We start from the raw sequence: 14,974 nt of genomic DNA, 5'->3' as shown, positions 1-14,974 counted from the left end.
CTTTCTCTTGGTACCAGGGCTGGTTTAAGGGTAAAAAAAAACCCCACTGAACTAAAACCTAATTCACAATCCCTCAGACTCTGTATGTAAGAGTGTGAGTGTGCATCTGAATGTGTGTGTGTGTGTGTGTGTGTGTGTGTGTGTGTGTGTGTGTGTGTGTGTGTGTGTGTGTGTGTGTGTGTGTGTGTGTGTGTGTGTGTGTGTGTGTGTGTGTGTGTGTGTGTGTGTGTGTGTGTGCGCGCGTGAGGGTGTGTAACCTCAGGCTGGGCCAAAGTCTGGACTCTGTCTCAGAGAGCTGCATGCATAGCTGAGTGTCACAGCTAGCTTAATTATAGCAACCAGGAGCTAACCTATACTTACACACACACACTCACAGGATGCCAACTGTGCCATAACACAGGAATAGAAACCATGAGGAGGAACCTGCAGAGCTCGTTAAACATATTTGAGGGGAGACACCACAACACACTCACACACACACACACACACACACACACACACACACACACACACACACACACACACACACTCAGAGCCCTTGTATATATGTTGTTATATTTAGGAGAGGAGCTGCTCACATCCTCTGGCTTTGCATGTTGTCACGTTTCAAACGTTAGGGCTGTGTTACTACAAATAAATACATTATCTCATTGCTTTGGGTCCTGGAAAAAGATGTCTTGTCGTGGGAAGAGTCACAGCTTAGTGGATTTAGGTGATCATGGGAAATGGAGTCTTCATCCAGGAAAAACACTACCAATTCCAGCTACAGGTGTCATTGCAATCAACACAGAGTCCTGAGAGCTTTAAACAGACACAGCTAGCTGCTGATCGGTGATAATATAATAAAATATTTAGAAGTGGGTGTTATGGTGTGTTCCATTTGTACATGGAAGTTGGGATTTACAGGTTCTGAGTGAGATTTCAACTGGAACGCCCGCTAAGGTTGGAATTTCCTACTGGGAAGTCGGCAAATCCATACCAACCCAGAGTTAACAGAAGAAGGCTGCCCCAGGTGTAAACAGTAATGAAGCTTCTGTTATATTCTGTGATTTTTTTTTTTTTTTTTTTTTTAGCATTTCTGACTAGTGTTTGTCACAGCCATGTACATAGTGTTATTCACTGGGTTTATATGAAATACGTCTGTTTCCGACTTGGCAACTGTACGCTTTTAACTCAGAGATGATGTCATTCCCACTCCCCACTCGCAGTTTAACGGACTTAAAGCCCTTGCAACCAAAAATAATACCTTAAAAAAGAAATTCAATCCTATGTTTTGACAATCGTGTCTTAACACTGACAATGAAACTTTCATCTGTCGTTATTCTTTTTGGAACAGGTTTGATTTTTTAGTTTCTTATTTTTGCATAAAGGTCGTTTTGAAGATGACCAAAGGCTTGTGTCTTTTTTCAGGAGTAGATAGTGATTTCTTTTTCTTTTCTCAAGTACTGAGAGAACCACAAAATCATTGTCACTGCTTGATGAAGGTCTTTACACTCAGTAACAAAAACAAAAGTATGTTTCTGTATGAGCAGAAAACCAACTTAAGTCAAAGACACAGCTATCTACTGTGAATGAGTCTAATATAAGCTGATTTATACATGGACAGTATCTCATCTCAGCTGAGTTTTTTATCTTTTATTTTCTTTGAAGAAATGGCATCTGAGGTCTGGTGATCATCAGACTGCAGAGGCGTCCTCCACAGCCTCTCAGGAGCTGTTCTGTCTCTTTAATCATCCAAAATCAAACCATACAGAGACACAGGATGCTGATTTTCATATTCAACCCATCAGTTTATTATTTTGACTTTGTACATTTTGTCGTTTGACATTCTGTAAAAGAAACAAAGAGAGAAACCAACAGAAAGAAGTTCCTTTGAGGGTCATCATGAGCGTCATGCTTTTGGCTAAAACGATGACAGAATCATTACAGAGAGCGCCACGAACAGAGAAACGCAACAAATACAAAGCTGTTCTCTTTATTTACAACCACAACACACACACACACACACACTCTCATTCTCGCACACGCACTCAGACACAAACACACAAGACCCAGGCCTTTTTAAGTCTGTCTGTAAAAATCTCCCATGGCACTCTCACTCAAACAGGAGTTAGAGCTCAGTGAATGCAGAGTAGGAGGAGGGGGGCAGAGGAGTAGGGTCTGTATTAAGAAAACCAGTGATGAACAGATGAAGAGGTGAAGTCCTGCAGACAGAGAGTGCTCCAACATGTCTGCAAGAGTCCTCTGAGGTGTTGGACAAAGAGAGGCTGATCTGCTCACTCTTCCTCCTTCTCCTCCTCCTCCGTTCAGCTCTGCAGTCACCCTCACCTCTGTAAAAACCACAAGCTGCTTTAAATCTCTAAACTGAGCCACTGAACCATCAGAACACATAACCTCTTTTGAGTCTGTTGATCGGTTCATCAGTTCAATTGAAGTGTGAGATCCTTCATTAGTCTTCTGGACATTTATCTCACTCGGCATTAGAAGCTTTGATCATTTCATTTATGTTCACTGATTTTTTTTTTAATTAACCACATTTAAAGAAATAGAAAGAAAGCAGCTCCTGATAAATCTTCAGTACCCAAAGTGACATCTGTTTCTTTTATCCAAACCCAGAGATGGTTTACTGCCACACAAAGGACCAGGTTTGATATTTGAGCTCCAGGAATAGAAAAGAGAGAATCTGGATTATTAATAAGGTGAATGATCTGTCAGAGGACTGATCCTCAGCTCTGCCCCTCAGATATGGAGCAGAGTTATATGTGAGTTGCTTTAGTTGAATTACAGCTCCTGTGAGGGGCTTCTGTTTGACTTTGGCACCCCCTGTGGACTAAATGCAACAGGTTTTCTAATTTCATCCTGAACACTGAGCTGAGGTCTTTTCTACTGGAATTTGTTTTTTTTTTTCAGCTCAGTCACGGACATTTGACCCTCAGTGTAGAGATCTGCTGTTGGAAAGGTTAAAGGTCATTAATCAGGTGAACTCACTTTCAGACACAGAGTGCCCTCAGGAGGTAGAGGGAGGCATCGGACTGTTTCATAACCAAACTCCTTAACCAAACAGTTAACCTGTTGCATGATGAGCAGGAGGCAAACAGTTTCTGAGCTAAGCTATGCTATGCTACGCTGAGCAGCTGCTGGTTCATTAGAAACTGAGTTGTTTCTCTTGTTCTAAGTCTAACTCTGATATCAGATCATTTATTATCAAATCTCTGCTGTGATTATGTTTGTGATGAAGTTTGATTGAAGTGTGTTGTTTGTGTATGATTGAAGTGTTAGCGCAAACAGAACACATCATCAGGTTCAGCTGTATGAACAAACACTGTACAGGTCACAGACACATCACACTGAGCTCTACCTGCACAGGTACATACATACATACATACATACAGATGTCAGACAGGTGAGTCCTGCTGCCTGTCAGAGATCCACCTCAGGTTACAGACCACCATGTAGCATATGTTAGACTCAGAAATGGTCCTTCGATAAATCCGTTAGCCTCACACAGAGCTCAGCGGCTCCTGCGGCCGAGCTCAGCAGTTCCTCAAACGCTATGTTAGAAGAGATTCAAACGCACATCAGTGTTTCAGTCACACTCCTCTTCCTCTCTGCTCTCTGCTTCTCTTCTTCCCTTGCTGCAGAGCATCACAGCGCAGGAGGAGCTGAACTACCAGAGACTCTGCAGACAACTGAGTTAACACCAGAACATGAAAACTAGAGTAAAAAACATCCGTACATTTAATTTATCTGTTCTTTGATACACTGCAGAACTTCCCCATATCATTTCCATCAGCATCAGTTCAACACACACATCAACACCAAAGAGAGACTCTGTTGAGAAGCAGAGAGACAGCAGAGACGACTGAGAGACCTCTGAGAGCAGAGTGATGAAATCAGGAGTGACAGATCAAGATTGGGGGAAGCAGATGTCTGAAAGGAATCTGATAAATTAAAGTCAAACACAAAGAAAAGGAGAAATGTGCAGAAACATGTTTGACAAGCTTTGGCCCGCTGTGCTGTGTGCAGGAGAAACAGTCCCAGCAGAGGAGGGGGTCCTCTGGGTCCAAGGGGTCCTCTGGGTCTCTGTCCTGGATGGGGGAGGGGGTCTGAAGTTAGGGGTGAGAAGGGGAGAAAATCAGCCGCTGAGCTCCCTACTTTTCTCCCCCATGAGGCCAGTAGGGGGGGCTGTAACACCAGAAAAAGCAGCCCTGCCTGTTCCCTCCACACACAAGTCAGTGCTTGTAGGACACGAAGAATAAAAAATATATACATAAAAGAAAAATGGACAAAAACTAAAGAGACGGGGAGCAGCAGCAGCAGCATCAGTCGATCTTCACCGCCGCATAGATTTTCCTGATGAACATGTATGCGGCATAAAAACCGATCGTTCCCGTCAGCAGCCAGAAAGACAGAACCATCAGAGCGGTGTAACCAAAGTACAACAGCGATGGGATGAACTCCACGATGTCCAACTGAAGAGGAGGAGAGAGAATTGAGAGGGGGAGAGAGGAGGAAGAAGCAGTCATGATGCAGCTCAGGATTTTTATTCCTTATTTTATGTAAAAAAGTTTGACTCAGAATAGAGGCTTTAAAAGAAACTTCAGTCTTTTAGTTTCGTTCTTGTTTTTAGTCTCATTCTTGTTCACTTGTCTTAAATAAATACTTTTCTGTGGCTGCAACATGTCTGTGTGTTTATGTTTGTTAGTTCCCTGTGTAACTGTGGGTGTGATGCATAAAAAATGAAGGAGGACTTTATCTCACATTATATGACATGTTAGAAACACAGAAAACCTCATTACCCAAAATGCATCATCAAACTGATGACACTTATTCAATGAAAAAAATAAACGCAAACATGTTTCAACACCTTGTTGTTACTATTGTCAGAAAATCCTTACAGATACATCATTTTAACGTCAGAGTCTGAGATTTAAAGGAGATATTTACCTTGTTGACAAAGTAGAAAACTGCATAAATGAGGACGTAGAAGGCCGAGCCTCCTGACACCAGGAAGGTTCTCCACCACCAGCGGTAATCCTGACCAAGGGGAGAGAGACACAGACACAGACACACACACACACACACACACACACACACACACACACACACACACACACACACACACACACACACACACACACACACACACACACACACACACACACACAGAACAGCATGAGGGAATGGAAGCACAGTTCATCTTGGCTGATTCAGTCTGTCTCCCGGCACAGAGAGGGACAGCATCTAACACAGAGGAGAAGTTTCTCCAAAATGCACTGTCTCATCACAAACATTCTGGTCCAATCCAGACCCACCTGAAACTAAGCTGAAATTGAATCTACTTGTTTGACACCCATCCCCTGAACTCACACCTGGTCCGGACTCACCTCTGCACAGAGCTGGAAATAAACCATGACTATGCTGATCTGGGAGCAGGACACCACCAAGATGATGAAGACCAGAAACAGGAAGCCAAACAAGTAATAGAACTGATTCTCCCAGATGGCCTGTAGAGGGAGACATAACACGTGTGTGACACTCTGAACTTTGACAGGTGTGATGCCCCATACAGAGGAGCACACTCGGGTGTTATGGAGCTGTAAAGAGAGCTGCTCATAGTCCTTTTACTCACACTGAAGATGAAGAAGAGCTCGATGAACATGGCCCCAAATGGCAGAATCCCGGCCATCAGGATCCTGAGGACAGGAGAGAAACAGTTTTGATCCTCAGAGCTCTGAAGAGTTTAAACCAGGAAGATGAAGAGCAGATGGTCAAACACTCACCCAACAAACTTGTTCATGTACCAGCGCTGCTCAGGGACCTGTCGGGGGATCTGATTGGTCCTCACTGGGTTATCATATGGCTGCTTACGGAAGCCAAAGTAGTATCCCAGGTAGACCAGGGGCATGGAGATCCCAAACCACATACAGAGAAGAGCCAGCATGGTGGTGAAGGGGACCTGGTAGGGGAGGCAGGCTGGAATCAACACATCTTCCTCACCTTCACCCTTTCCAGGACACTCAGAGGGTTTTCTACTGCAGCTCTAATGATCCAGCAGCTCATGGAGTCAAACTCACAAAAATGTTACACTCTGAATGCTACAGTTACAGATTTGAAAAAGCAGGGTGTGTTCACTTCCTGTTTCTTTGTTTCACTGAAATGTCAAAGCTTGGTTTGGCAGCAGCTCCAGTTAGGAATAGTTATAAAGAGACTCACACAGCATGGACCTGTGACGGTTTAACACCACACTGGACAGAAGGAGGCTGCAGCAGACCTCTGAGTGTGCTGACATCAGACGACTGTTTCTTCCCTCACAACAGAGCATCTGAAGTCATCAAATAAACTTTCACACGGCTGTTAAAGACATCAGAGGCCTGAGCTCAGTCAATCCTCTGCTATTAGCTCCTCCTGTGTGAGATGAAGGTGTCCAGGTTCTGATACTTACCGCTCCAGAAGAGTGCTCCCCCCAGATGAAACAGTTGAGGATGAAGCAGATCCCAAAAACTACGGCAGGGTACAGAGTCGCTGTCTGTGGGGTCAGAGACACATGGAAGCTAAGTTCATCTGATGGTAATGAATTTCCCCTCATTTTTTTCTCCTTAGAGAAAAATAAAGTATATTCTATTCTATGAAAACATCTTCATTCCCATAAACAGAGCTGAGTGTAAACTGAAGATCCAGCCTCTCTGAGCTTTCTGTCACAGCTCTGGACCACACACTGATTAGGACACACATCTGCTGAACACTCTGACTTCCTGCCTAACAGTGTAAAGGTCTGAGGATATGACACAAACTGACTCCTCTCTAAATTACAACTCAGTTAAACCTGTTCATATCTTTATCAACAAGCTTTACATCAACACCTTTGGGCATAAGTGAGTGTTAAAACTGTGGCTGAAATCAGTCAGTGTGAAGGAGATCTCAGCAGAGATTCACAGAGACGACCTGAGCTCTTACTGACGTACACAGAAAGCTCCTTTCTTCCATCTGTGGCCCTTCAGTGTGCGGTACAGTCTTCCAGCAAAGTAACCACCAAACACTCTGAGGGACACACAGCAGAGGACAAATCATCAGGACAACATCTAACAATGCTGACCTGTCTTTACCAGCAAGATCAATCTGACTCACCCCATGAACATGAAGAGGAAGCAGGAAGTGGTCATCAGAGCTCCTCTGCTGGACGGAGACAACATGCCCAACATGGCTACAACTAAGACACAGACAGACACACACGCTGATCATTACAAGGGGTTCTCCATGGATGTTAGGTTTTATATTTCAGCCACACGGCAGGAGAGAAGCTGTAGTTATTGGATCTCTGACTCACAGATGACGATGAGCACCATGCAGAAGAGCTGGATCCCTGAGCCCAGCAGAGAGCTGAGGATCATGGGATACTGAGGTGGCCTGAAGACGTCCCCGTGGACGTTCTTCCATCCAGACTCCTCCATCGTGTCCTCCTGTCAAAGAGAAGGAAACACACAGTCATGGATCTGTGATGGACTGACAGGAGGAAGCATGTTCACTCAGTAAAGTTTAACTAAGTTTAAACTTTGTTAAAGTCTGATGCACTAAAACAAACTCTTTCCTATGTGTTTAGGTATGTTCATAAACCCTTTTTCTTTTTCAAGTACAATATCCTTTTTCACATTTTTATTAATGTTGCAAACTATTGATTTAGTCATTTTCTTTAAAAGATCAATCTATGTCAGTCTACATGCTGGAAGATACTTGTGCATGTTTTGAGCTTGGGTCTGTTTTTGATTTTAATTCATATAAAGATTTTTATCAGACACTATCTGAGCTGTGCAGGATTTTAGTTTGTGTTTTCACTCTTTTCTTACAATGTCATCCTCTCTGTTGTAGTTAGCGATGTCCTTCCTCAGGGTCCTGATGATGATCATACTCAGAATACCTGAGAGAGAGAAAAAACCTCAGATCCACATGTCTGAGCAGCACATCATGGAAGTACAGAAGTATGAAAGGGTCACATTACAGAACTGAAGATAAATTCAATCCACATGTTCCATTTCCTCCTTTAGAGGAGATTTTTGTGTTCTAAATGTGTTATTTTGTAACACTTTGGAAAAAATGGCTGATGTACCAGACAAGAAGAAGACGACGACCACAGAGTTGACGATGGAGAACCAGTGGATCTGAACGTCGCTCATGGTGAGATAAGTGTCCCATCGAGACGCCCACTTCACCTCACTCTCCTGCACACAGACAATAAGAGTTTCACACACTTCTTTTCTACTTTTATCTCCTTCTTCCTCCCAACTCATCCCAGAGAAGATCTCATATCACCGCTGTGCTCTGACCTCCCTATCTAGTGGTGTGATGGCTGCATTTTTACTTCAGTATTGGTTTCTAGCACATGAATGCACATAATGAAGGAAACTCTTCAGAGGAACAAAGTGAAAAAGAGGATGAAAACCAATTCCCTGCTTTGGCCTTTGGCATGTTCCAGTCTATAGAGGCTACATTTTATGTCATAGCGCCCCCTCTCTCTTTGCTCCCCACACCTTCTGTCTCTCCTCAGCTCTCACATCTAAATAAAATGTGAAAGGTATCTGAAAATAACTGCCAACAACAAAAACAATATGAGTCAAAAGATTTTGTGATGTTAAACTAGTCCTGGGTCAATCTGTTGTTAGTTCATGATGGTCTGACTGATGGTTTCAGCCTGTGTCATGTTTCGGCAGCAGTCACTGACCTCCCAGTGCACCGAGTAAGTGAAGAGGACCTCGTTTTCCTTGGTGGGGTCGATCTCCTGAGGGGCGGAGCCGCTGGCCTCAGGCAGCGTGCAAGTCTTGTCCTGGGCCTTTAGATCTGAGAACAAACAACACAGCTGATCTCACAGGAGGAAGCAGGCAGCACCTTCAACTGTCCTGAGGGCTTCACCTGAGCTAATTTATTTAACATAGACCCGCAGAGCTCCACAGCTCAGAAACATGATGTCACTTTAATTTCTTCATCAGAGTGTGCTCATACGTACCTTCCACTTTTACACTCTGAGGAACAACCTCAAAGCGCACCACCCTGTAGTTATGAACGTCCCCCCCCTCCTCCAGCTTCTCTTTGTGGTAGTACAGGATGAAGGACAGGTGGTTGTGCAGGTAAAACTGTGAGGCACAGAAAGAGACAACATACAGCCCTTTATTTAGTCTGTCGGCACAAACATTTAAATGTGTTCTCCTGTGATGAGAAACGATTCAAACATTAAAACTTTACCAAATGGGAAACCATCACAAAGTCCCTTCAGTAAGATTTATTCACAGTTTCAACTGAAAGATCAGTTATTGTCACTCCAGAGGAAACTAGAGATCTGGATGTTTTACTCTCTCTTTTCTGGAGTCCCATTCACTCATTAAACTTTCCAGCCCCAGAGGAAACAACCCAAACACAGAAATCTGATGAAATCTGTGGAGTGACGTGGACTTTAACCTGAGAACGTCTCTCACTGAAGTCAGACAGAGAAAAGAGACGAACAAAGTACAAAACAGACGTCTCAAACTTAACGGCTCTCAACCTGTGAGCTCTGGAGCAGGTCAGTCAGACTGTATCAGATGTTCTTACCTTACTTTTGTCAAAGAAACCCAGTCTGTATCCATGCTCAAACTGGATATCTTTCAACATGTCCTTCTTTGCCTCCTCCTCCCCTCCTGCCTCTCTGTTTGGATAAAACTCCAGCCTGGTGGCGACTGGCAGGTTGTCTGCAATACTGAGACAGACAGGAACATGTCAGGGATCAGAGTTTGAGTTTCTATTCATGTTCATGCAAAAATGATGTTTTAACAAAATATGAAACAAAGCACAATAACTAGTTTGGACTGGCAGCATCCTGAATCAGTAAACACAGCATCTTAAAGTCATAAATCTGTCTGCATTCAGGATGACAATGAAGAAACGCTCACAGGTGAACATAATACTCCTCCTGAATCCGCTCAGCAACCAGCTTGCTCTCGTCTACGCTCAGCTTCTTCTTGTCACACACCAGCTCACACTTCCTGTCCTTGTTCATCTCCACGTTGTAAAGTGTGTTCACGATACGGTCTCCACGTAACACCTCGCCTAAAGAGAAATGCAAACTCAAATCCTTGAACCTGACTGAAACAAACCAAATATTAATATCTGCAAGGAATGTTCGTCAACTCACCCAGGTTCTCTCCCTTGTAGAAAACAGCATCAGGCTTACAGAAAGGCAGGGAGTAGTATTCATATGGGAGCTGCGTACGGGAGCTGGTCAGCTTCACTGCCTGGAAGAAGAAATTTCATCACCATGAAGCGTGCAGATTATTGGGAAATTCTCAGAGGTGTGAGTGTCTGATAAAATCCCTGCAACTGAGGCTCAGCTCATCTCTGTCAGAGCAGCAGACGGGCCTCTGTCTTTCTGCTCCGTCTCACGCTGTTCTGTGCCTGCATCTCTGCTTCTGTCAGTGTTTGTTTTAAGTTGTGTTCATATCGACTCTCAGTGAAAAGCCATGCCTGTCCTGGTGCTGCTGTATGAAACTGTATGTAATGACACAGACCATGTTTGATTAATGTGAATTTACTCTGTGATGATCTGAACCTGTTTCTCAGGGGAAATGTTTGTTAACCCCCGAGCTGCTGATCACTCAGCTGTGCTCTTACCTTGATATCTACTGTAGCCCCCTCATGGAAGTCCCGCGGAGCGACTCCAGGTACATAGAAAGGCCGGACGACAGGCAACAAGGACAACAGCAGCAAGGCCCACCACGTCTCCTGTAAAAACACACACACACTAAACATGAGAGTGGACTTAAAACTAACACTCTGTCCTCACAGAACACCTGAGCACTGTTTGACTGCTCAGCCACTGAATCTGAGCAACTCAGACTGTTGAGGTGTTCACACAGGCTGTGTCTGAGCTGCAGCACGGCCAGCTCAGAGACTGAAAAGAGCTCTCTGTTAATGATTTCAAACCTTTATTCCTTAATTAAATTTATGTGAAACTTAAGAAGAAATTACAGAGTGATTGAGGAAATTAAAGTCATTTTCAGTCTAATCACAGTTCAGATAGAGAGGAATTGGTGTGCACTGAAGTTTCCAAAAAATGGTCCTTGATAAAAATCAATTCTCACACAGTATTAAAACCCTTCACACAACATACACTCACCAAAGACAGACGCCACATGAAACCTCTCATAATGTCTGACGGTTGTCGAGTCCTCCTCACATTAAAAGGGCTGTGGGAACTGTTTAGAAAAGCTTGTATTTTTTCTGGAATAATTCAAATTCAAACTATTGGTTTTAGTCCTTATTTATAAACTGGATTGGAAAAAAGTTACCACTTTTCTCCAGCAAAGGGTGAAATGTTTCTCTCTGACTCACGTGATGGGCATTTCTCTCTGACTCACGTGATGGGCATTTTATGGGATATGATGGGATATAATCTGTAGACATTATCATGATCGTTTGACTTTTTTCCATGGTCTGGTGTTAAAACTGTAGAAATAGTTTGGTACATTTCCAAGAGGACGAATCAGTTCCTCTTCTTCTCATTCCCAGGATGTGGCCTGTTGACTTTGAGGGTGGAGGAGAGCTGTGAAGCTCATCAGGCACACACACGCACCTGTTACCAGGTGGCTCAGCCCTGACAGATTCATGGCTGAGAGCCAGACACAAAGCCGCAGATGACGTCTTATTGGAGTTTTAAAAAGAAAGTGTGTTTGACACCGAGCTCTTCAGTGACTGTCAGAAAAACTGTCAGTGAGCAGCATTTATTCTGATACCAGGGAGATTGAATATCCTGAAACATACCGTCAAAAAAGTGCTTAGTTTTGTCCTCAACAGCTTCGCTAGCAATATGCTGAAGAGGGGAGTGATGAAACGTTGACACAGCAAGCTATTATCATCCTGACCTGTGTTTGAGAGTTATCATGCTTCAGGGATTCTAAATAAATAAAATATGAAATATGGCTCTCTGATAGCTTCTCCTCTCATTTTGACATGCATGACTCTACACAGGGGCAGTGGTGCCATAAATGAGGGGGACGTGAACATGGAGCAGAAAAAGTGGCAGCTGCAGGATGTGAGACAGCTTTCAAAACCACCTAAGATGCATTCACTGCTTTAAAGAGGAAAGAGTGAAAAGGTTGCTCCAGCTCTTTGTGTTGAGACGAGAGGATGGGTGGAGGACGCACTCCTGACTGCAGAGCCACCTGTGACAGGTGGACTTCACAGTCCACAAAACTCTGAGGAGCTGTAAATGCCCTGAGCAGTCATTCAGGTCAACACAGAAAGAAGTTTGGGCTTTAAAGGTTAAGAACGAAACATGAACAGAGTTACTCCAGCCACTCTGTAAATTACCTGCCCTCCCCTACTCTTCTCTGCCCACTTTCACAAAGGTGCACATGCAAATTGTAGAGAGTTAATGTGAAAGACATTATTCTGACAGCACTGAACAAAAAGGGCTCAAGGTCTTTCCCAGGAACTCTGTCAACATTAACCTAGTCACTCTTGCGCTCTACTTGCTGACCCCGAGTCACACTTGCTAGAATTGAAACCAGCGTAATGTCCAAATTGGTCAAGGAACTGGTTTCCAGAAGCCTTCATGATGCATCTTCCTCACAACATTACAAAGATATTTCTGATCATTTAGTGTTTTTATATTAGAGCAAAGTGAATTAAAGATTTCACCTTAATCTGAGATTAGCTTCAGTTAGCTGATACAGACGGATGTCTTTCAGACAGACAGTTTTAACAATGACATGAGGAGATGTCAGGGTGTAGTTCAGAAACTCTAACCAAAGGGAAAGCACTGACCAAGGTTTTTCTCTCTCTTTTTTCTTTTATGTTTTAAACTAAATTCTTTCTACTTCCACTAGAGGAAAGAATAAACATACTTTTCCATTCTCTGTAGCTCAGAGAGTGGACCATCCACTGGTACACTCACACACATGAACACAGCTCAAATCCAGGTACAGGTTTAACGTGTCTTTAACGTTTTGCAGCAGAGAAGTTGACATAGAGATGAAGTTTCTTCCTGCACCTCAAGATCATCACCCCCCCAGAACACAGACCTGCTGATCAGGGTTTAGATCTTTCAGGGTGAACTAATTGGATACCTGGGTCTTATTTATCTCACCGGGTGAGTGAATCATCACATCCCAATTGTTTATACAGACTGATCAGTGCATAATAAGTGAAGTGTTTCTGTCTCATGGAGGGTTGATGTTGGTGTCCGTGCACCATAAACCACACTTAGCTCTGTCCTTGATCCATTTAGATATTTAACACAGCCCTGATATTAACGGCAGATGATGTGATTGATTGATTATAAAGCCTTATTGTGACAGAGTTCGGCAGGCAGTCATGCAGTCGACAATCACTGAGCAGGAAGTTAGCATACTTAGCCTCATCCACATGAAGTTATCAGACAGCTCAGAAAACACACCAACACACACGGTTCACAAAGTCGACTAATTTCTCTGACAGATGATTCCCTGGCATGTTATCACCGATAACCTGTTAGACTCAGAACGAACAGGTAATCGGTTACAGACATGCTAACTGCTAACATAAAGCCGATAAAGTTGGGTTTCGCTGGTTTGTTTCTCTGTGCAGATAATTACAGACCGACATCTGTACACATCTGTTAAAACTCTGACAGCACAGCTTTGTTTATCCAATTTAAGTCCATTTTAATCTACAGTTGATGAGCAGGTACCATTTTAATGATCATCCGCTCACTGACAGGCAGCCAGAAATCACAGCTAACAAACGCTGAGCAGACACTTGGCCGAGATGGAGCGAACGGAGCACAGCTAACCGAAGCTAACAGGAGCTAAACCTAACCCTGGCTAAAAGCATAGACGGAGCCTCGCGAGCTGTGGGAGAGCCCTTTCACGGGGACACCCGGGACCTCACAGAGGCCGTGGTTTGGCTGTAGTCAAGCTGCAGTTTAGCTGTAGTTTGGTTGCAGTTTGGTTGTAGTTTAGTTAAGATCTGTAGTTTTTAGAGCGGAGTTAGCTTCATACTTACCATATCCGCGGCCGCCATTTTGAATACGTGTCATTAGTGACGTTCCGGAAGTGATGTCAGATTTCGTCATTATTTTATTAAAGGAGCTTTAATAAACAATAGTACGATGAAGCAATGTTTTAAAACTCATATTCTATAGAGATTTTTACTTCAAACTTCAAATCACTAGTGTTTCGGGCTTTAAGTTTTAACTTGCTGAAACTTCAGCATCCGACTTACCCTATAAATTTTCTAAGTTGGTGATTTCTTCATTGACAACGACCTGCTTTTTTATTTGACAAAAAATTCAAAACAAATTGTATAAAACTACAATGTATATTCACATACAATAAAGAGGAGATATTACATCGAAACAAATGTTGCATACAGTGAAAGCTTTCTTAATTGCTTTCATATTTTCAGAGTACTGAATTAATTAATTGGACCGCCTGAACTCCCTGCAAAAACAATACAGGAAGTTTTTTTTTTTCAGAGAATCTAAATTTTTGAGTACAAAAACTTCTATAATGAAAAGATTTATAATGTAGAAGTGTTTTTTTCCTCTGTCTATTTCCTTCAAAAGCCCAAACAATACATCAGTTTTCCTGTAAAACAAAATGTTCATCAGCCTTTTCCAAAATAGAATGTTATTGTTGTTTCCAGAAATTTTCCAAAACTGGGCAAAACTAAAACAAGTGTACCACAGTCTCGGGACAATCACAAAGGAAACCACAATAAACCTCAATGCCTTTTTTTTTTTTTTTTTTTTTTTTTTAAATTCTTATGCATGTTGTTCTTGGCTGTGTAGATCTAACAGACAGGTTCAAAAAAGAATTCCTACTATTTTACTTTGTTTGTGATTAAGTTACTATTCGGGAGAAGCTAAATCTTTGTCCATCATAAACAAAACCATTCCGATATGAAGTTACATATGGCAACGTCTCTAAAATTGTATGCCTGTTGTTCCCAGAATGATTTGAAAAACAGA

At 42.8% G+C, this 14,974-nt stretch overlaps 1 protein-coding gene across 1 annotated transcript; it reads right to left on the bottom strand.

Moving 5' to 3' along the window:
* Positions 1-1,799: 1,799 nt before the first annotated feature.
* Positions 1,800-14,060, bottom strand: tm9sf4 (transmembrane 9 superfamily protein member 4). The gene is made up of 18 exons (XM_074681994.1): positions 14,008-14,060; positions 10,636-10,746; positions 10,160-10,259; positions 9,918-10,074; positions 9,580-9,724; positions 8,999-9,125; positions 8,717-8,832; positions 8,105-8,216; positions 7,845-7,915; positions 7,328-7,460; positions 7,129-7,210; positions 6,966-7,041; positions 6,446-6,529; positions 5,784-5,959; positions 5,633-5,696; positions 5,388-5,507; positions 4,948-5,037; positions 1,800-4,472 (listed from the first exon to the last, which is right to left on the bottom strand). Exons 1-18 carry the CDS (start codon positions 14,023-14,025, stop codon positions 4,323-4,325), a joined length of 1,932 nt encoding a protein of 643 aa, XP_074538095.1. The 5' UTR covers positions 14,026-14,060; the 3' UTR covers positions 1,800-4,322.
* Positions 14,061-14,974: the final 914 nt, after the last annotated feature.

This window comes from Halichoeres trimaculatus, unplaced genomic scaffold (assembly GCF_033239565.1).
Source record: "Halichoeres trimaculatus isolate MK-OKI-2021-1 unplaced genomic scaffold, fHalTri1.1 fHalTri1_scaffold_11, whole genome shotgun sequence".
Taxonomy (NCBI): Eukaryota; Metazoa; Chordata; class Actinopteri; order Labriformes; family Labridae; genus Halichoeres; species Halichoeres trimaculatus.
This window is presented reverse-complemented; position numbering and strand designations above follow the sequence as displayed.